The sequence below is a fragment of the Gadus chalcogrammus genome, chromosome 12, assembly GCF_026213295.1.
Source record: "Gadus chalcogrammus isolate NIFS_2021 chromosome 12, NIFS_Gcha_1.0, whole genome shotgun sequence".
Taxonomy (NCBI): Eukaryota; Metazoa; Chordata; class Actinopteri; order Gadiformes; family Gadidae; genus Gadus; species Gadus chalcogrammus.
In genome coordinates, this window is record NC_079423.1 from 21,235,286 (window position 1) to 21,256,195 (window position 20,910).

A 20,910-nucleotide genomic window follows, 5' to 3' on the forward strand; every position below is an offset into this window, starting at 1 on the left:
GCGGCTCAGCTCTCTTTTCGTTACAACGGTGCGGTAAAGCGAACGCAATACCGCCCCCGCTGCTCCGATTCTCCGGCCAATCTCACGCTCCATAGTACCCTCACTCGCGAACAAGACCCCTAGGTACTTGAACTCCTTCACTTGGGCTAAGGACTCATTTCCTACCCGGAGTAAGCAATCCACCGGTTTCCTGCTAAGAGTCATGGCCTCAGATTTAGCGGTGCTGATCCTCATCCCAGCCGCTTCACACTCGGCCGCCAGCCGATCCAGTGAGTGCTGAAGGTCACAGGCCGATGATCCAATGAGGACCACATCATCTGCAAAAAGCAGTGACGACTGTTTCAGCGGACATTCAAACACTTTCAGATATTGGGCTGAGAGTTCTAAGAAAGAGCAGGGTGTGTTTGCGCCATTGTTATGGCCCACAACAATTTTGCGAATAAATGAACGATGTATCTGGACGCGGGTATTAAATAAATATTTACCTTTGCGAACTTGCTGATGCCGAGTTTTTTTAATGATAAGTTAACCTTAACTTGGAGTTGCCACAATTGTGTGAATGCTTATTTTGAATAACACTTAGAAGTATACAAAAGATAATGACACCAGTGAATCAAAAACATAGCATTCAACATTTGTTGTACATTTGGAAAGTAGGCCTGCTTACTGATTACAATTCATTCCTGTTCCCCCCCGTCCCCCCACCACCAGAAAAATGGTACATTCTGCACCGGGAACACTGGAAATGGATATCGAAGAATTTTCTATATAATATGAGTGGTGAAGAATGAAAGGTATCTAAATGGGTGTTTTTTGATCCTAGACAATGGAGGTGGGGGACTACACCTCCACTGTGGCCTGTTTCATGAGACTGACCTGGGCCGCTGCTGCTGGGCGACTAGACCTAGTGGGCAGCCCTCAGCCAATCAGAGACAGCCACAGTTCATTGCTCCCTCAAGGCGTTCGCACCAGAGTGAGCAGCACAGGTAAGAGCCACATCAAAGTGGAATTTAGTGGTCAGGTGTGGTTTTATTTCTCACTCATGTTTGGAATGTGTTTTCAGTTTCTTTTACTGTCAGCAGATGTCACGGCAGAACAAACATCCTGCAGATCAGGCTTCTACTGCTTATGCAGCCAAGATTATAGTTAATCACACACGGATCAAAGCCAATGACTTTCTTGGGCATGTTTACAATTTCCAGGAAGTAACTGCAGCTCCAGCAGCGAGGGCGAGGGCACTCCTACCGCATTGCATGCTGGGATATGCGTGAGACAACAGAGCGTCTCCATCAAAGACACCATCATCGCCCGGGAGGCTTTGTCACTTCTGGTGACTTGTCTGCAGCTCCGCTGCCAGCAGCTCTGTAAGACTACACACGCACACATGACCCCAAGTTGTTTTTTGGGCTATCAGCCATAAAGAATCCCTGTAATTGATGTGTAGTGTATCGGTTTAAAATATATGCATTTCAATTTATTGCAGACTCTGAGATAGATTAGATTCACTGCCAATATGTGTCTGCAAAAAGTACAAAAAAAGGCAAATAGAAGTTCTATTTGTTCATTTGCAGCACTGCCCAGCAGAAAGAGGCCATTGGTTATTACATGGACATGCTTTGTTCTGCTACAGACAAGACAAGGCTCTGTGTTGTATCATTCCCTTGTATGTGCTAGTTTGTGTAGCCGTGGTGTTGGCTGACCCTGTGCTCCGGGGGCAGCAGATCACTGAGTGTGTGTTCTGTTTCTCCTCTGGCAGCATCTTTTTACAACCTGCCCTCTGTTAACGACTTCATCATCGACATCCTGCTGGGGTCCTCCAGCGGAGAGGTACTGAACCGCTTTGTTCCGTTTCTGAGAACAAATGTTTTGTATGGACTGGAGCTGGCCGTTGCTAGTGACCTGAAGACATTGTAAAGTGTTTTTAAGATATCGGTAATGTCTATTTGCATAGTCTGTGCTTTGCTCACGTAATACAATTTGAATGGGAAATAGAACTAGCACACTCTGAATGTCACAACCGGATCATAATCTATTTAATAATGTCCATATTATCTATGCTTTCCTTTAGCAGTATAATATTATCATTTACAGACTACGCTTGGTTTAATTACAATTAGGGTTATTTGGCAGACGCTTTTATCCAAAGCGACTTGATACACACATTGACACACCGACGGCAGAGTCAACCATGCAAGGCGACAGCCAGCTCGTCAGGAGCAGTTAGGGTTAAGTGTCTTGCTCAGGGACACATCGACACTCGGCTAGGAGGAGCTGGGGATCGAACTAGCAACCTTTCGGTTACAAGACAACTGCTGTACCTCCTGAGCTAAGCCGACCACAGTTCAAGGGCTTTCCACAGTTGGGCGGGGGGGGGGTACCAGAATAAAACTATTAATAGCGGAAACATTTCCTTGATGATTGGTTCATTTTACTCTAATTCTACTGTAGTTTAGCTATTTAGTGATGTTGTAAATAGCTGTAAAAAGGCTACTTAGTGCTGTTTTAACGTCTGGTGTCCACCTCCAGATCCGTCGGGTTGCCTGCGACCAGCTGTACACTCTGAGCCAGTCGGACACCTCAGGCTTACAGGAGGTGCAGAAGCCCAACCTGTTCCTGCTGACGGTGGTCCTCAGCGCCCAGCTGCCCCTCTGGAGCCCAACCTCCGTCATGAGGGGAGTCAACCAGAGGTACACGGCCCAAAAGAGTTACAGGGAGGCTCGACCAACAAGTCAGACTTTAGATACAGCCTGTAAAGTCTGATGGCAGACAAGCTGAAATCTGGGTGAACAGATTTGCTATCTTTAGCTTCATATTAGTTTTGACCCGTCATGTTGTGGCTAACGGCAAACACAAACTCGGCCAGCATTAGTTTACTTTTCCCAGGGTAGCCACGCTATAACTGAAGTTCTGCATAGTAGGATTGCTTGATCTAAGATTATAGTTGCCAAGACTTGAGACTGGAAAGCTGGACCTATAATGCCTGTTGGGAATGTGTTTGCATTTCATCTGGCCATTTAAATGGCTTTGATATGCCGCCTTTCCCAGGTGGATACAGCTGAGCGGTTGCATGAAGAATTGCCCTAATCCCTTCCTGACCTTCTTCCTAGTCTCTCTTGACAGTGTTTTTTTGTCCTGCAGATTACTTTCTCAGTGCACTGAATATTTTGAACTGAGGTGTCAGCTTCTGGACGACCTGACCAGTAAGTCTTAACGCAAATACACACATGTCAAATCCAAGTTGTCGTTTATTTTGCGTTGATATGTTTGAAAGGGCAACGTCTATTTTCATCCACCAGATGTCAGTGTAGGATAATCTCTTTTCTAATTGTGTTATCCTTGCTTCCTTACTATCTCTCCATCTCTCCCTCCACCCTGCTCCGTCCCACTGTCCTAGGCTCTGAGATGGAGGCGTTGAAGTTGAGCGCGGCCAACATGCTGGAGGACGAGATCTCCTGGCTGGACAACTTTGAGCCCAGCTGGGGCTCCGAGATGGAGACCAGCGAGGCTGACAACATCCTGCAGGCAGGGCATCTCCGCCTCATCAAGACACTGCTCTCACTCTGCGGCAAGGAGAAGGAACAACTCGGTGAGCCCGCGCCAACGCACACCCAATACATCCCTTACCTGCACAGTCTGCATGTCAACGACTTGTTAACTAATGCGATGACAACGGCGCCGTCTGCCAACAGGTCCGTCGCTGATCCAGCAGCTGTTGGATGACTTCCTGTTCCGTGCCTCGCGCATCATTATCAACAGCTCTAACCCCGCGCCTGCCCCCACCCCCAGCCATGACTTCCACCCAAAGTACACCTTCCTTTTATAGATTTGGATAATGTTTTGCAATTGTTTTTTTCGAGACAACTTGAAAACTAACATGATTCACAACATGATTAGAACAAATTGATCTATACTGAACACATGTGCGTGTGTTGGCAGGTGCAGCACCGCCAGCAGCAGGCTAGCAGCCTACGAGGTGCTGGTGATGTTGGCGGACAGCTCTCTGCCCAACCTGCAGCTGATCACCAAGGAGCTGCTGTCCATGCACCACACGCCTGACCCCTCCCTCAGCAAGGAGTTTGATGTGAGACTCGACAAGGGATTCTCAGGCTCATCTTTCAAAGGACCTTTTCCTATGACATATAGTTTACAAATGACATCAAACAGCTGAGGTTGGAAATATTATAGTACAAGTATGATTGAGTTTATAATTAATACAAAATATAATTAATGAATAATTAATAAAACATATTGTAATAATAATATTGGAATAAAACTGCAAATAATACAGAACATTTTATTTTAATAGCATCTCCAATGTTTAAGCTGTACACCAATTCACCATCTTGCAAAGTCTTATTTATTATTATTTATTTAAAAATATGCGCCAACGCCATGTTCTCTTGCAATGTTGTGTGGCTGTGGTTTCCCTCCCTGCAGTACCTACCCCCGGTCGACAGCCGCTCCGTATCTGGGTTTGTGGGGCTGAAGAACGGCGGAGCCACTTGCTACATGAACGCTGTGTTCCAGCAGCTCTACATGCAGCCTGGCCTGCCAGAGGTGCACGCACGCACGATTGCACGCATGCTTCCCAATTGTCGTCAAAAGTGATTTGTTAATATGCAACGTTAAAACTGTGTTACTTGATACGCAGGCGATCTTGTCTATTGAGGACGACACCGAGCAGCCAGAGGAGAGCGTGTTCTGTCAAGTCCAGTCCCTGTTCGGTCACCTGATGGAGAGCAAGTTGCAGTACTACATCCCTGAGAACTTCTGGAAGGTGCGTTGCATCCTCACTAGCTGAAATCCTGCAGGCTTTTATTATAATTGCTTTGTTTGTTCCAAGATAACAGCTCTGCCTTTTTGTCCGTATTAAACCGCATGAAAATTTGTGTCTCTAGCCCAACACACAATTCCAGGGACTTAATTGTTGCAACGTTGTATAAATCGAAAGTGCTTCAAACAAAAATACAGATGTTTCCTTTGTATTAATCATTTTTGGATACTGTTGATGATTAAAATGCTTAGGGTTTTCATATAAGGTTATAGCTGTGGTCCTCAAGGGGATGAACACATTGTGTGGTTTTGTCTCCTTGGTCTGAGGCAGATCTTCAAGATGTGGAATAAGGAGTTGTACGTACGGGAGCAACAGGATGCTTATGAGTTCTTCACCAGCCTAGTGGACCAGCTGGACGAACATCTCAAGGTGTCCCTCTCACTCACGCACTCTCTCACTCTGAAAAACACAATTGTCTTGTTGTATTTGCCATTTCTTGTGCTTTAAGGTGTTGTCACTGACACAACCGATTCCTAAAAATGTTCCCCAACAGAAAATAGGGCGGGAACAGCTGTTTAAAAACACTTTCCAGGGGATTTTCTCTGACCAAAAGATTTGTAAAGACTGTCCTCACCGGTAAGCCACAACCAGGATCTTGCCTTCCATGTTTTATACACTTACTTCTAGATGAATAATAAAAAGTGACAATCTCAAATATATCTGACTCGAGGAAAGACATTGAGATTACCACTTTAAACTTACATTGACATAATTAATTTCATAGTTCCTATTAAACCCCACTCTAAAGGACCTTGCTTTCCTTTGTAAATACTTTACATTATACATTTATCCTTTGACCCTTGACATTACAGGTACGAGCGAGAAGAGACATTCATGGCCTTGAACCTGGGTGTGACCTCCTGCCAGAGTCTTGAGATCTCACTGGACCAGTTTGTCAGGGGGGAGGTGCTGGAAGGCAGCAATGCCTACTACTGTGAGAAATGCAAGGAGAAGGTGTGTGAGAAGTCTGCTAAATATTATAGTATACAAAGCTGTAGATAACGTTTGAGAGTTGAAGACGGTGCTCTCTCTTGTAGAAGAATCGAGAGAGCAGAGTCATTTTTAAGCTAAACTTCCCAAAAAGAACGTCCCTCCCTCCCTACATTGCTCCGCCTCGAGCACCTTTAACTTTCCAACTTGAAATGTTGATACTCTGGCACAATACTAACTTAGCAATATCGTGCTGAAACGAACAACATGAAAACTTACAACGGCTTTATATGGGGCCAAGAGGATTATTAGGTTTAATTCAAAGCCGAATTCTGGGTACATACTGTAGGCTCCCCGTCAAGTGCCATTATTATTGAAGTATCAAATTAGGTGTGTGTGTGATTTCAGAGAACCACAGTGAAGCGGACGTGTATCAAGTCCCTGCCGAGTGTGCTCTGTATCCACCTCATGCGCTTTGGCTTCGACTGGGAAAGCGGACGCTCCATAAAGTACGATGAGCAGATCAAGGTAGGACATGATGCAGCCTCATCACTGTTGAATAGATATAGCCTCATCATGTAGATCTACCATCACTTTTCAATAAAAACAGCCTCATCACATCATTCAGAGTAATTTATTAACAAGTTGGATAACAATTAACTCTTGGTAATTGAAAGACCCCATGTCCTCCCCGTCTCTCCCTCAGTTCCCCTGGGTGTTGAACATGGAGCCCTACACGGTGTCCGGTATGGCACGCCAGGACTGCAGCGGGGAGGCTGGGGAGGGCCGCGGCGACGGGGCTGCCGGTGGCTCGCCCCGCAAGAAGGTAACCATATCGGAGAACTACGAGCTGGTGGGAGTTGTAGTCCACAGCGGCCAGGCGCACGCTGGACACTACTACTCCTTCATCAAAGACAGACGGTAAGACATGAAGGATAATTGGACCATCCGCCTCGCCTAAAGACTCAATTTACCAGTTCAATGTTTAACATTTGTTTTTTACGATTACACAATAGTGTTTAAATGGGAATAATGCATAGGTTGGAACTACCGTATTTTCCGGACTATAAGTCGCGGTTTTTTTGTAGTTTGGCTTGCCCTGCGACTTATATTTCGAAGCGACTTATATGCCAAAATTGTGCGTATATCTTCGGCCGCAAGATGGCACCGTCATTCATTAGGCCTACAACTGAACGCTGCAAGCCTACTGCACCACCGAATAAATTATATTCTCGTCGTCATCGTCCTCAATGTCCTCCGGTTCAACCAAAGCTACCCCAGCCTTAGCTGCAATGTTGTGCAACATAGCCGTCACACATATCACAGCGCATGACTTGGCCGGCGAAAACTGGAGCCCTCCGCTGGAGGGCTCCGCAACTTCCACCTCCCGATCGTGCGCTCAGGTTTAGGACCGCGGCGCATACGCGTCCGGTGGAATCCCGGTGTCACTGAATTCGGTATACTCTCAGAACTACGAGTGGGACCGACACACCTATATTGCTATTGCAATTTTATTCAGTCTCTCCAGACTAAACGTTCTTGTTTAAATGTTTAAAAATAAATGCGACTTATACACCGATGCGACGTATATATGTTTTTTTCCTCGTCATGGAGCATTTTTTGACTGATGCGACTAATACTCGGGAGCGACGTATAGTCCGGAAAATACGGTAGTTGTTCTTATTTTCCAGTCAGCACAACTGTAGTATATCAAAGCAATTTAAACGTCTCTTTAGTCAGTCTTCAGTCGGTTCTGTTCAAATGCCCTGGGCAACACTGAGCAAAGGCCCATTACAGCTCTAACAGGCTTTTTCCCCCGGCACCCCACTGTACTTTATAGCGCTCTCAATCTGAATGTAATGGAGGAGGCTAATAGCTGATAATTAGTGGAGCCAGTGGAGTCTTGTTTCCTTGGTTTTTCCACTCAGCTGTGCTAGAGTGTAGGGGAGCTCCCTAGGGCTCATTATACAGCGTTCAAGGGGTAGGGGGTGGCGGAGTGGGGGCCCTGTAAGCTTTTACAGATGTTGGGCCCCTCAAGGCAGAAACACTAAATGAAGACCTTGAATGCCTTGGAACCAGATAATCCATCACTGCCACATTTACCACATCTCTCACTCGTTCTCTCACTCGCTCATTCACTTACTCACTCTTATTCTCAAAGTGTTATCGTGGACTGTTTATCATGGTCCTTATATACAAAGCTGTGTGTATAGATTTGGTGCAGCCAACCGCCCTCCGCAGAGATGTATTGTGCATAGAGGTTAATTCAATACCATGCTTTTACAGGGGAGGTGCTCGCGGACGCTGGTACAAGTTCAATGACAACGTGGTCGAGGAGTTTGACATGAACGATGAAACCCTGGAGTACGAGTGCTTCGGAGGGGAGTACCGCCCTAAGGTCTACGACCAGTGTAAGCCCTCAGCACACAAACGCGCCCCGATCAATCTAGCCAGGTCCTCTTCATAGGTTAACCATAAAATTTAGCGTAGCTCTATGGAGTTTATGAATCATTCCTGACCATTTATTTTCAGTCAGTGTTTTACTTTGCAGTTGTTTTTGCATATCTTTTGTATATGTATGGGTCTCTTTGTGTGTGTGTTTTCAGCCAACCCATACCCAGATGTGCGCCGGAGGTACTGGAACGCTTACATGCTGTTCTACCAGAGAATAAGTGACCAGAACTCTCCAGTCCTTCCCAAGAAAAGCAGGGTCAGCGTAATGAGACAGGAGGCCGAGGACCTCACTCTGTAAGTGTGTCCCCACAGACGTACACACTGTAAACTGTAGGTCCCCATATAGACAAACTGCAGGTCCCCCATGATAAGTCACACCTTATCCTGTGTGACCACATGGACCAACACATTTTCAATGAACCCAGATGAAATGTACTTCATAATCCCAGCAGGGTAATTCAGGGATATAGACAAACTGTTCGAACTCGAATAGACCCACATAGGCAAAAAAAAAAAGCATAAAGTATAAGAAAGTCCCCACTTCTCTCACTCTCTACACAGGCAAACGCAGGTTTCACATTCTCCACACAGGTAAATGCACACTTCACACTCCGTGTCCCAAAAAGGAGACAAGCAACATCTTCTGAGAAACGCAGCTTACAGTACAAATGTCAAATGTAAAGTGTGTGACTAAAGGCGATTCACGTGTTGCATTTAATTTGATTTGCATGGTGTGTAACTCATGCTGATTTTTGGACTATTAAGCTTGTCCTGTGGTAGCAACGCATGTCTTTGTTGTTCTGCTCTCTAGCTCCGCCCCCTCCTCTCCCGACGTCTCACCCCAGTCGTCCCCCCGCCCGCCCAGGGCAAACAACGACCGGCTCACCCTCCTCACCCGTCTGGTGAGGAAGGGGGAGAAGAAGGGTCTGTTTGTGGAGAAGATGCCGGCCAGTATCTACCAGGTACTCTTTGGTTACTAAGAAAACGGTGTAGTTCTGATTAAGTGAATCAGTTAGTGCGAAGGTACTCTTAGGTATACAAAAACATAGTTTCTTAAAAGATAAGCTGACCAAGTCACTCTTCTTTAAATTAAAAAAGCTTTAATAAATAGGCTTTCATAATAGAATTCTTAAAAAGTTGCCAACATGTTTCGGCAATGGTTGGCCTTCATTAAGGCATGAATAATAAACAAGGTGTGTCGGCAGGTATATCAAGTCATAGGTATTAGTAAACTCGCTCTAGCTGGAGTAGGCAGTCAACAGATTACTCATAATGCAGCTTAAATCATGTAATATGATCACAAAATACATACATATCCATGACAAACTGAATGTATCCGGTGTTGAATAACAATCATAGCGATACAATCAAAATAGTTCAAACAGTCAAAAACAGCTCATCAACTCTAAAGGAAGACCACCATTTCAATAGAATCATTCAATCCTGGGAATGCCATAGCATCTAGTTTATAGAGCCAGCGACTTTCTTTTTGGTTTATTGTTTTTTGTCAACCCTCCTAGAGGTAAGGGGCACATTTTCAATCCCTATAGCTGTGAACAGTATGCCGTTGACATTATGGGCTTCTTTGGAGTGTCTTGTCATAGCATAATCACAGTTTCCTATTTTTGCGGCATACCCGTGTTCAGCGAGGCGGTCTTGTAGCCGTCGCTCAGTACGCCCAACATAAAAAGCATCACACAGAGAGCATTCCAAAATATAAATAACGTAGTCTTACAATTTATGAAATGTTTAGTAGTGAATTTAATTCTAACTAATGTGTAAGTATTCTGTTCGTTTTTTACAGAGAAATTCCCTGGATGGATGATTCGTGGATGCTTGTGTTTTACGCTTGAGTAACCTTCTAGTTCAGATGTAGATTTTATGGAATCAATAGATGCAGTAGAAAAATTGCAATTTTGAATCGCTGTTTGTGTGTTATTCATCACTCTACCAGCCATATCAAGCTGATAATATATCAATGATTGTTGTGTGTAGATGGTACGAGACGAGAATCTGAAGTTCATGAGGAACCGCGACGTGTACAACAGCGACTACTTCAACTTCACACTATCCCTGGCCTCCGTCAACGCAGTGAGTGCTTCACGTACCTTACTGGTCCTGGTCTCTCCCTCGCTCCCTGCCCAGATCCACATCACCAGAGATACTTGTGTGTGTGTGTGTTACAGACAAAACTCAAGCATCCCGACTACCAGGCCATGGCCAAAGAGAGTCTCCAGTTGTCTGTCCATTTCCTCTTCCACACGTACCTGCACACCAAAAAGAAGCTCAGGTACACGCGCACACGCACAAGTCCGTAGCTAAAATTGACACTTCTGCACTACAAAGGAAGGGAAAATCATAAGCCAATACAAATACGTTTGTATTGCTTTAGTATTCCCGTTTGGTTTGGTTTAAATGTCACATCTCCATCCCCTACTTCTATGTCTATCTTGCTCGGAACCAGGGTGGACACAGAGGAGTGGATGACTACGGTGGAGGTGCTGCTGTCTAAAAGCAGCGTGGCATGTGGCTGGATGGTGCAGTATCTGGTGGGACCAGAGGGCCGAGAGATCTCCAGGTGAGTTCTGCCACCGGCCTTTCGTCCACGACACCAGATGACAAAGGAAAATAGTTTTGTTGGCTAAGGTTGACCAGCTAAAGGGCTGGTCCGGTAGATGGCTTTCCTCAAGTTTTAAAAAAAATTACCCCGCGCCAGGAACGTCCCGAGTATGGCTGTGTATTTAAGGAATAACTCATCCCATTAACGGCTTATGTAGTCTAAAAAGTGCGTTCTGTTATACCTCAAAAAGTGCAATGAACAAATAATTAAATCCCGGACTCATGGTCCGGGATCTGTCCTATGGTCTCCGAGAGCCCTCTCCAAATTTTAAGACGCACAAAATGTCAAAGCGCAATAGTGCCAAGAGCCATCTAGTGCTCTCTAAAATAAGCACAGCTGTCGATTAGGCTCCGGATGCTGATTGGCTGAAAGAACATGCCTTTGTGTGTAGCTGAAACAAACTTCAAATCAAGTTTGTTGTGAAAAGTGGAGTGATTATATGTAGGGAAAGTGTGTTCCTTCAGGCTGTGGTTAAAAGGAGTTCTCGCTGCCTCTCGGAAGAACAAACATGCCCTCACAAATGACCAGGGTTTCTGGATAAAAACCCTTTTCAACATGCTTCCAAAATGACTTCTGACGAGATGAAAACTATTACAGAAAAGTTCCCACCCATCAAGTTGGTTAATGCCATCTGTTTTTGGTTATAAAATTTGATTAAAATGTATTTGAAGTTGGTTTTAGCTTCTTGATAAAATAGTTAATAAGTTGATAAGATAAGTTAAAAACATAAAAAGGGACAACAATTGACTCCTAGTTCTGCATGATCGCCCCCCAAAGCGGCTTTGACAAGGCCAATGTCCTGTTATCTGCCATCTCAACACACACCTAGTGCATGAAGTCACATCCGTACGTCCGTACGCAAGCACTGACCCGTGCCCCTCTGTGTGCCTGCGGTGCTCCAGGGTGTGTCTGCTGGAGTGCAGCCTGCGTGAGGTCCGGGTGGTAGTGGCCTCCATCCTGGAGAAGACCCTGGAGAGCGCCCTGCACTTCAGGGAGCCGGGCCTGGACGGCCTGGTGGATGCACTGCTCTCCCTGCTGGACAAGGACGTCCCAGAGAACGTCAAGAACTGCGCCCAGTACTTCAGCCTCTTCAGCAACTTCGCACAGCGGGTAAAGGAAGAGTTAATCCAGTTGTTTAACTGATTGGTAACACTACATTAAGGAGAGGTTAGTTGGCAATAGGGATGGGGATCATTAATATTTATTTATCGATACCATTTTCAATACAACTTAACGATCCGAGTCTTTATCGATACCACTATCGATACTTTTCTATTAATTGGTGGAAATACAACGCATTTTTAGTGATGAGGAAAATATTTAGGAAATAAATAATTGTATTTTAATTAAATATGTGCTTCTTAATAAATATTGACCAGTAGTTTCAATTACCGTATTTTCCGCACTATAAGCCGCACCGGAGTATAAGCCGCAGCAGCTAAATTGAATGATGTGTACATATATAAGCCACACTGGAGCCCGCCGCTTAAAGGTTGGGGGGGGGGGGGGCGCGGACCGCGGACCGGTCATAAAGCCCATAGAGTTAAAGTTGGTGGACTGTAACCTGTAAAATCCATAGACTGGGAGGTCCCCTAGTGGCCGTTAGCTGTACAAATCCATAGATTAACCGCACCTTTATATAAGCCGCAGAATCGAAAAGTGGGAAAAAAGGCGCGGCTTATAGTCCGAAAATTACGGTATATATACAAAAATGATTAGAGCACTATACAACTGTATTAGTAATGCAGAAACATGAGTAATACAGTATTACTCATGTTTCTCACAAACCCAAAAACTCAATTTACCGTTTCTCTATGTTACATTTGAACGCATCATGATCACCTAACAGTCGTTTTACTGAGCCAACCTCAGCACATCATCACGCAGCACATCTGAAACTTTATTTACTTTCTAAGATAACTAGCTTGTATGCTGCCGATTACAACACCGATTTCACAATTGGATTACTATTTTTAACTGACGGGACTAGCGACAATGTCTGTGGTGAGACAGGAGAAGGAGGAGATAGGAGGAGTCTTTTCAACTCCGAGACAGTCAAAGGTAATACATTTGGCCTTTATTTGATGCACAATGCTAATGTGCTTGGCCATTGAGGTTGTGTTCCCCCCTTTACAATAAATGATTTTCGCCCGTTCAGCCATCCTCGCGAGCAAAGTTAACTGGGGGTTTTGAAAAAGGTGGAACCGGGTCCTTGATAGAACCTGGTTTCGATCCCCATCCCTAGTTGGTAATGCAGAGTTAATCAAGAGGTTTAGGAGATAAGGAATTAAAGAGATACTTCACCGGTGGGAATATGAAGGTTTTATGAATTAAATAATTCAATGTATTATAAATGTTAAAAAAAAAAATTGAAATCGGTTCATCCTAGCCTGAAAAAAGGCAGAAAGAGTGTTTTCATGGTCTCTCTGGCTCAAAGTAAGAAAAACTCCAACTACCACAGTGCATTGCGCTCGCTGCCCTGCCCACCTGTCGGTCTCCCGTCCCCCTCATTCCCCCTCAGTACGCGAGCTCCCGCCCCCTCTCATTCCTTTTTGGTGGAAAAATTTGCCACCTAAAGTGTGTTGTAGTCCTCGGCCCTTCTAGCGGGACAAGAGGTTTCTCCCGAAATGACTTCAAACGCGTCATTTGACGTAATTTCGGGAGAAAATTAGATGAGAAAAAATGGGCCAAGGGGAGACTGGTTTAGACGGATATTTATTTATATATTTATTTATATTACAATAGCGATTTTATAATGATAGAACGCCGGTTCTAAATGGGTGAAGTATCCCTTTAACTACAGTGATGACAGGTCAAGTTGTTTAGGTGATACTGTGAAACAACACATTAAGGACAGGTTAAGATGGGGATGATTGAACAAAATAAAGGTGTGTAGTGCTGCTGGTTTCTGAGCTGGTAGATCTTGATTGTGTTTTTTCTTCTCTGTGTTAGGGCTCCACCTCATGCCAGTTGTTACTGAAACATGCAGCCTATCGCCGGATGCTTGTGTTCCTCCTCGGAGCCAACAGGCAGAACAACCAGGTAAGCTCCTCTGGTCTCTTCCACAAGACAGATGGCGCATTCCCTTGGCGGCTCCACTTGTTTCCCGTAGTGTTGTACCGTATAGTATTGTATTGTATTGCTTTACCGTATAAGCCTCATCACCTTAACCAAGAAGGGCTGTACAAGTTCATCAAATACTAATGTATATTTGCAATAATTTGAAGGTTTAACCATATCGACACAGAAACCGAGAATATTTCATCTTCATTGCACTAAACCCGTGAACCTCTGTCTCTGATAATGTTCCAGAACCGCCGCTGGAGTCCAGCGCAAGCCCGCGAGTTCCTCCACCTGCACAGCACCCTGGCCCTCATCACCCTGAACTCTGACCTCACAGCCCAGAGGACCCATGGTCAGTCACACACACAGACACACCTTATATCCAGTGGCATTGCCGTGTGTCACAATGAATTTGGATCTTAACACTTTGGATCTTATTCCAATTTCCATGTCAAATAGTGGGGAATCTAAGAAAGTAGCCATTGTCTACTGCTTAGAATATAGCAAAGAACTATACCGGAAGATTAAGGGAAACCACGCTGTAGACATGTCACTTCCTGAGGGAAATCAATGCTTTTTATGGCCTTCTCCCCCATCCAAAATCATGTTTTCTGTGTGAGTCACGTTTAATGATACATGGTGGTAATGGTGTTAAGCAGACTGTTATTTGCTGTGATCAGAGATGTGTGTCTCACATGAGACGTCTGGTTGTGTTCCTCAGCCCCGGGAGCGTTCAAGCTGAGTGTGAGCAGTGTGCCCCCTGCCAGTGCTCTCATGCCGCTCCACGCCGACCTGCAGGCCTCTCTCTTCACCCCAGAGGGGCAACCATACCTCCTGGAGGTAACACACACACAGACACACAGACACACAGAGAGAGACAAATGCACGCACAAATGCACTTGTGCAAGCACACACACGCATGCACGCACACAAATGCAAGTGCGCATTCAAAAACACGCATGCATGCACGCACAAATGTACACACACGAATATGCGCACAAATACACACGCGCACACACAAATGCACATGCACACACGCGCACAAATGTACACACACGAATATGCGCACAAATACACACGCACACACAAATGCACATGCACACACACGCACACAAATGCGCACACAAATGTACACACATACACACAAATGCACATGCACACACAAATGCACACATACACACACAAATGCACACACACACACACAAATGCACACACATACACGCACAAATTCACACACACACATGGAAACAGACACTACCCAAGATTAACAGCATATTGGGTAACTTTAAAAAAAGGTTAGGCATAATAAGCCTTAGCGGGCTTGACATGTGACAAGTTTTTACTTTCAACCTTTGTTGGATTATAAGTGATTTACCTAACATACTAGGCTCGGTCTATCCTCTTACTATTCACTACTCTTATATTGTTTACAATGTTTCCAACTGGTTAATGTAGGCCCGTCGTAAAGGAGCTGGTATAGGTTAGGCAACTAGCTCAAGAATGCTGTAGGCAGACTAGACGTGAGGTTCCAACCCAGAAGCAGCCTCTTAGTGCTTGTGTGTACATGTGTGTTTTAGGTGATGTTTGCCATGCGGGAGCTGTCTGGACCACTGTCCCTCCTCATCGACATGATGGCCTACTGCTCCTACTGCAATGAGCCTTTCTCCTTCGGAGTCCTACAGCTACTCAAGGTAAGCATACACCTACATGTGGATTCACTGTCTGTCAGACCATACCCACATGCAGTGTATGATGAAACTCTGACGGTCCTCATTTGTTCTGGCTCTTTGTGTGTGTATGTGTGTTAGACCCAGTTAGAGACAGCTCCACCACATGAACTGAAGAATGTGTTCCTGATGCTCCAGGAGCTTCTGGTGAGCGATGATTACTGATCACACAGTATCATGACACCTGGATCTACTGCTTTACCTTCTTTTGATTCGATTGAAAATATCAAAGTAGTAGTAATATGATTTATTTTGATTGATCATTTCATTGGTGCAAATGATACGCTTCACCTGTATGGGTATTTTGTGCCCAGATTTGTGTGTCTTATATGCAGCAATTAATCCCCTCTCTACCTCGTCAGGTGGTTGAAGACCCTCTCCAGGCCCAGCGACTCAAGTATGCGTTTGAGTCAGAAAAGGGCTTGTTAGGTACGTCTGTTCCTTTTGGTTCCTCCGACAGAGCACTTCACTGATCTTAATTGTGTGTGTGTGTTATGTGTGTGGTTGAGTTGCCCCGACTGACCGCTCTTCTGCCTTCTTCCAGCGCTGATGCACCAGAGCAACAACGTGGACAGCAGCCGCTGCTACCAGTGTGTCAAGTTCCTGATCACACTGGCCCAGAAGTAAGACGGGATTATTTTTAGAGCCCTCTATCACAAGCACTGTCTCAAAGGGCTACTGATGGAGTCTAGAAGTCTGCTGATGCGCAACATGAAACTTAATGGATGGCTGGGAGTGCTCCAAAGATTCTGAGCAACACTGGACGTTCTAGCTGATGTAAACCAAGATTTACATTTTTGTTCAAGTCTTGTTCACAGTTGCATTCAACATGCCTTCTATAGTAGTTTTATCACATGAGATGAGTTGTAGTGCATTAGGGATCGGGGTAGTTTTAACAAAGGATATGAGTTGAAGTGCATTAGGGATCATGGTCGTTTTAACAAATGAGAGGAGTTGTAGCACATTAGAGGTTGTGGTTGTTTTATCACATGAGATGGGTTGTAGTGCATGAGGGATGTTCTACTGACATGTATCACTTGTTGTCACCAGGTGCGTTCCAGCCAAAGATTACTTCAAGGATCACTCTGGTCACTGGAGCTGGGCGGTCCAGTGGTTACAGAAGAAGGTCAGTCTTCAGTCCTCCACTGAAATCACGCTGCTGATACAGGACAACTGGGAGCTCAGCCTGTGAATGTGACCATGACCATGTTTATGAAGGTGTGTGTGTGTCCTCCCAGATGTCCGAACATTACTGGACTCCTCAGAGCAACGTGTCCAACGAGACGTCCACCAACAAGACCTTCCAGCGCACTATCTCAGCACAGGTAGGGAGACACACTCACTCGCTTTTACACACACACACGTACACACACGTACACACACACACACAGGTACACCTCAACACACACACACACACACACACACACACACACACACACACACACACACACACACACACACACACACACACACACACACACACACACACACACACACACACACACACACACACACACACACACACACACACACACACAGAGGTACACCTCAACACACACAATGCAACTTTTGTTAAAAAAAATGTCCAATTATAGCGTGCATCTGAGAGTCACTGCTGTCTTCTCGGCCTGTCTTCTCCGTAGGACACGTTGGCCTATGCAACAGCCCTGCTGAATGAGAAGGAGCAGTCCGGCAGCAGTAACGGCTCTGATGGGAGCCCAGCCAATGAGAACGCAGACCGAAGCCTCCGCCAGGTATCCTTCTACCCCAGTATGAGGTCACATGACCTCTTGTCATTCCGTCCTTTCAAGGCGTTGTTTGTTTCCTCACAGCTAACCTCCCTGTCATTGTTTTCTCCAAGGGTTCAGAATCTCCCATGATGCTCGGCGACTCGAAGAGCGATCTGGAGGACGTTGATCCCTGACCCCTTCCGCAACCAGAAGAATCCCTCCAATACCGAGGTGGTGAAAATGCTCCTGGCAGCCAATAGAAAGACTGCACTTCAACTCTGATTGGTCAGGACATTTTAGACCCAACACAAAACCAATCACTTTATTCTTCTGGTCGCTATGGCAACGGAGGGGCCATGAATAAACAATGAGGCCCTTCCTGCTAGGCCACCCAAGGTGATAGTGGAGCTTAATAATCATTGAGGTTAGGAGCGCTTGATTACGGCTAAGTGAGAACCTTCCATGAACAATGGATGAAATCATCCTTTTATTCATTCACTCACTCAGAATGACTAAAGGTCCAGGACGGGGTTGGGTTGTGTTTTAACAATTGTTTTTGCTCCTGTTTGCCAATATATCAACAAAGACATATTCATATTGTAAAGATTTGTTCCATACATGTAATTTCAAAATGTAAGATAATATTTTAAGGTCTCTGTGTACTCACCCTCACAGTTGTGTTACTACAAGATGTGGCGTCGCCTCCCTCTGAGGTGTGTGTGTGTCTGTGTGTATGCGTCCATGCATTCACCTGTGTGTGTCTGTGTGCATGCGTCCATGCATTCACCTGTGTGTGTGTGTGTGTGTGTGTGTGTGTGTGTGTGTGTTTGCCTGCGTGTGTTGGCACATGAGACGCCCACACATTGAAAGGGCCGTGGTTGGGGTTTTTAAGTATGCACTTTATAAGCCTCACCCAGTCTAGTGTGGGACGTAGGGAAGCACTGACTGGGCTGTCCCACCACCACCTCACAGTTCTGCGTCTCCTCGTCGGATTCCAACTGTACACTCCGAGTTTCTTTGTGCCACAGAGCGCATGGAAACCAGCTCGGTGTGTATGTAAACCCTCTGAGCCCAGCCAGCCTTTGAACGCATCCCTTACTACAGTAACCATGGACGTGGCATCGCCTCGTCTATTCCCTTGGCGATGGAGAGCGGACTGGTGTATGAATCTTGGAGGAGAGGTGAACGTGTTTAAGATGCAAGCAGCTCTTCTGCTGGCTTTTATCTGTTTTTGTTTACCTATTTTTTTTTTTTCTCAGTTATGCTTTTTATGAGTATGCTCTGCCCGTTTCCTCTGGCCTGGATGTGTAGATCTGGGGCACTTAGTTGAGGGACCGCCTTATGCAAGTACCGCTGTTCTGCACCTCACAGCAAACAGCAGGGGGCATCCGTGCCAAAGGAAGGGGAACTCAGGAGTACATTTTATTTTTGGTGCCAATATTGTATACACACAGACACACGCACACCAACAATTGCAGAATATACGCACATGCTCACTCACCAAAATGCAGATCCAAACGGTTTTCCATCATGTGCATTATTATCATGTTTAGTTTGCCAACAAGAGCTTCTCTTTTCACGTCTAGCCTTCACCTCCTTCTTTTCTGCCTTCCCGGAACACTTCCCCCATCTCCCACATCCAGTCAAATGTAGTCCCCCTCCCCGCCTTCCCCATGCTCGATCTTTCTTCCACCAATCACATCGGGAGACTTGAAGTGCCTTAACCTCCCGATGTGTCCCCCTACCCCTTTGTCCTGTGTTCCCCATTGTTTAGCCAGCGATCCCGTCTGGAGAGCCGCACCCTGGTTCCCCCACGAGAGGCTGATCAGTTCCTTTTATATGCAATGCTGAACGTGGCTTTCTTCCTTGTAGTGTTGAGGGGATTTTGAGCACTGTGGGTGGGGGTGCCTCTGTTGTGTGCCAAGGTTTTTAGGAATGTGGTTACCTGGGTAACTAGGTTGCTGAAGTCTTGAAGCCCAATAAAACAGGGTTAAGCTGGTGTGTGTGTTTGTGTTTGAGATCAAATGCTGCTTCTAGTCACTTAATGTAGTTCAAAGTGTAGACTGCACATTAGACAACCGATGAAATGATTATCTACTCCAGCAGAAACCTTCACCAAGACTGTAAGGTCCCAAGACGTTACAGTCCAGCTTCACGCAGAGCCCTTTGTGTTATTCTCTTACCGTCGGGAGATGGTCACCGTTTTTTAAACCAGGCTTTAAAACATTCACGTTTAGTGTGTGTGTGTGTGTGTGTGTGTGTGTGTGTGTGTGTGTGTGTGTGTGTGTGTGTGTGTGTGTGTGTGTGTGTGTGTGTGTGTGTGTGTGTGTGTGTGTGTGTGTGTGTCATTTCTTGGCATTTCTTTTGGTTTCATTGACTACCTGGCTTTAGTCCACATGGTGTTCCATGTTGAACTGGTCAGCACCCCAAGCCCCGCCCCTCTGCCCTAACAGATGGGGATGTGAACCCATCTGATTCTGTGTGAGCCCGGCAAACGGCTGCATGTGTGGCTGACGGCAGCAGCGAAGGCTTGTGTATTATGTGTAAATGTTTACATGGAAGACAAACCCCTCTCTTTATCTTTGCATCTGTGAATCGCTCATCCACACTCGTTATCACAACCACCACAACTCCCTCATACTCAGCCCGGCCACAGGGACGCTTTCAGTGGTCCCCTCTGAGCACCTATAGATCTTTTCTTTTTCTTTTTTTTTAGAGACTTTGAATTGCTCTTTTTCTTTTTAGCCATGGGATGTGGGAAGGGGGGGGGGGGGTGGGGGATGATCTTTACGGGTTTTTACTATCATTCAACTTTGAACACTCACTTCTGAAGGACAAAAGTCTGCCACGAGGGGATTCTGTAATGCATGTTAAAAAAAACTGTTTTAATTTGTACATCAGTTTGATTATGGGGAAAGATTTGATATAAAATAAACTGGAATGCACAACGTTTTGTAATGTCTTTTTTTCCCCCGTCAATATTTTCATTATTTCACAACACCAGAACCTTCAAATATTTATCTGTGTTGTTTCACCTTTTGTAATGAGAAACTGGAGCGATTGGAAATTACTTGGAAAAATATTGAATCATTCTTTCTTTATACTACCTTTTTAATACCAAATCAGTGTTTTTCCATCAGAGCCATTTTGTGTGTACAAATCACCCTGGTCGCCATCGACCATTTTATCCTTTTTAGAAAGGCTGTTAAAAGCTGTTTTCTGCTTACACAATATTGCTAAAGTAAACTTGCTCTACTACTCAGTTTGCTAAGTATTGTGAACTAACACAATACTTAGCCAGCTGGGCAACGCCTCACACTTTCACTAGATTCTACAGGTTGGATGTTATTGCGCCTAATCTGTCTCACACAGTCTTGAGTGTTGGATCATTGAACATGCCTGTTTGATGGTTTTGCACTGGTACTTCTTTGACAATACGGGAGTTACTATATCCCATAGTGAGATACCGAGCGAATATTGAAAGAAAACTTAAAGGTCCCATGACATGCTATTTTATGTATTCTTTAATATAGGTATTAGTGGGCAACTAAC

The 20,910-nt window shown here is 45.2% G+C and overlaps 1 protein-coding gene across 5 annotated transcripts in view; it reads left to right on the forward strand.

Moving 5' to 3' along the window:
- usp24 (ubiquitin specific peptidase 24) overlaps positions 1-20,327 on the forward strand; it is a 63,465-nt gene extending 43,138 nt beyond the window's left edge. For 3 of the 5 annotated variants that reach the window (XM_056604518.1, XM_056604522.1, XM_056604519.1), the window contains 34 exons: positions 824-986; positions 1,203-1,364; positions 1,757-1,827; positions 2,527-2,687; positions 3,139-3,200; positions 3,395-3,586; positions 3,690-3,804; positions 3,937-4,081; positions 4,438-4,557; positions 4,652-4,777; positions 5,105-5,203; positions 5,328-5,410; positions 5,647-5,788; positions 6,173-6,292; positions 6,471-6,685; positions 8,051-8,175; positions 8,371-8,512; positions 8,780-8,809; positions 9,030-9,180; positions 10,214-10,309; positions 10,405-10,508; positions 10,683-10,796; positions 11,741-11,948; positions 13,791-13,880; positions 14,151-14,253; positions 14,623-14,741; positions 15,479-15,592; positions 15,710-15,775; positions 15,991-16,057; positions 16,173-16,251; positions 16,679-16,754; positions 16,867-16,953; positions 17,272-17,382; positions 17,490-20,327. In XM_056604518.1, coding sequence (XP_056460493.1) covers positions 824-986; positions 1,203-1,364; positions 1,757-1,827; positions 2,527-2,687; positions 3,139-3,200; positions 3,395-3,586; positions 3,690-3,804; positions 3,937-4,081; positions 4,438-4,557; positions 4,652-4,777; positions 5,105-5,203; positions 5,328-5,410; positions 5,647-5,788; positions 6,173-6,292; positions 6,471-6,685; positions 8,051-8,175; positions 8,371-8,512; positions 8,780-8,809; positions 9,030-9,180; positions 10,214-10,309; positions 10,405-10,508; positions 10,683-10,796; positions 11,741-11,948; positions 13,791-13,880; positions 14,151-14,253; positions 14,623-14,741; positions 15,479-15,592; positions 15,710-15,775; positions 15,991-16,057; positions 16,173-16,251; positions 16,679-16,754; positions 16,867-16,953; positions 17,272-17,382; positions 17,490-17,552 — 3,921 coding nt within the window. In that variant the 3' untranslated portion in view covers positions 17,553-20,327. The remainder of the gene's footprint in view (positions 1-823; positions 987-1,202; positions 1,365-1,756; positions 1,828-2,526; positions 2,688-3,138; positions 3,201-3,394; positions 3,587-3,689; positions 3,805-3,936; positions 4,082-4,437; positions 4,558-4,651; positions 4,778-5,104; positions 5,204-5,327; positions 5,411-5,646; positions 5,789-6,172; positions 6,293-6,470; positions 6,686-8,050; positions 8,176-8,370; positions 8,513-8,779; positions 8,810-9,029; positions 9,181-10,213; positions 10,310-10,404; positions 10,509-10,682; positions 10,797-11,740; positions 11,949-13,790; positions 13,881-14,150; positions 14,254-14,622; positions 14,742-15,478; positions 15,593-15,709; positions 15,776-15,990; positions 16,058-16,172; positions 16,252-16,678; positions 16,755-16,866; positions 16,954-17,271; positions 17,383-17,489) is intronic. The other 2 variants (XM_056604520.1, XM_056604521.1) reach the window with 1 other exon arrangement.
- The last annotated feature ends 583 nt before the right edge of the window (positions 20,328-20,910 follow it).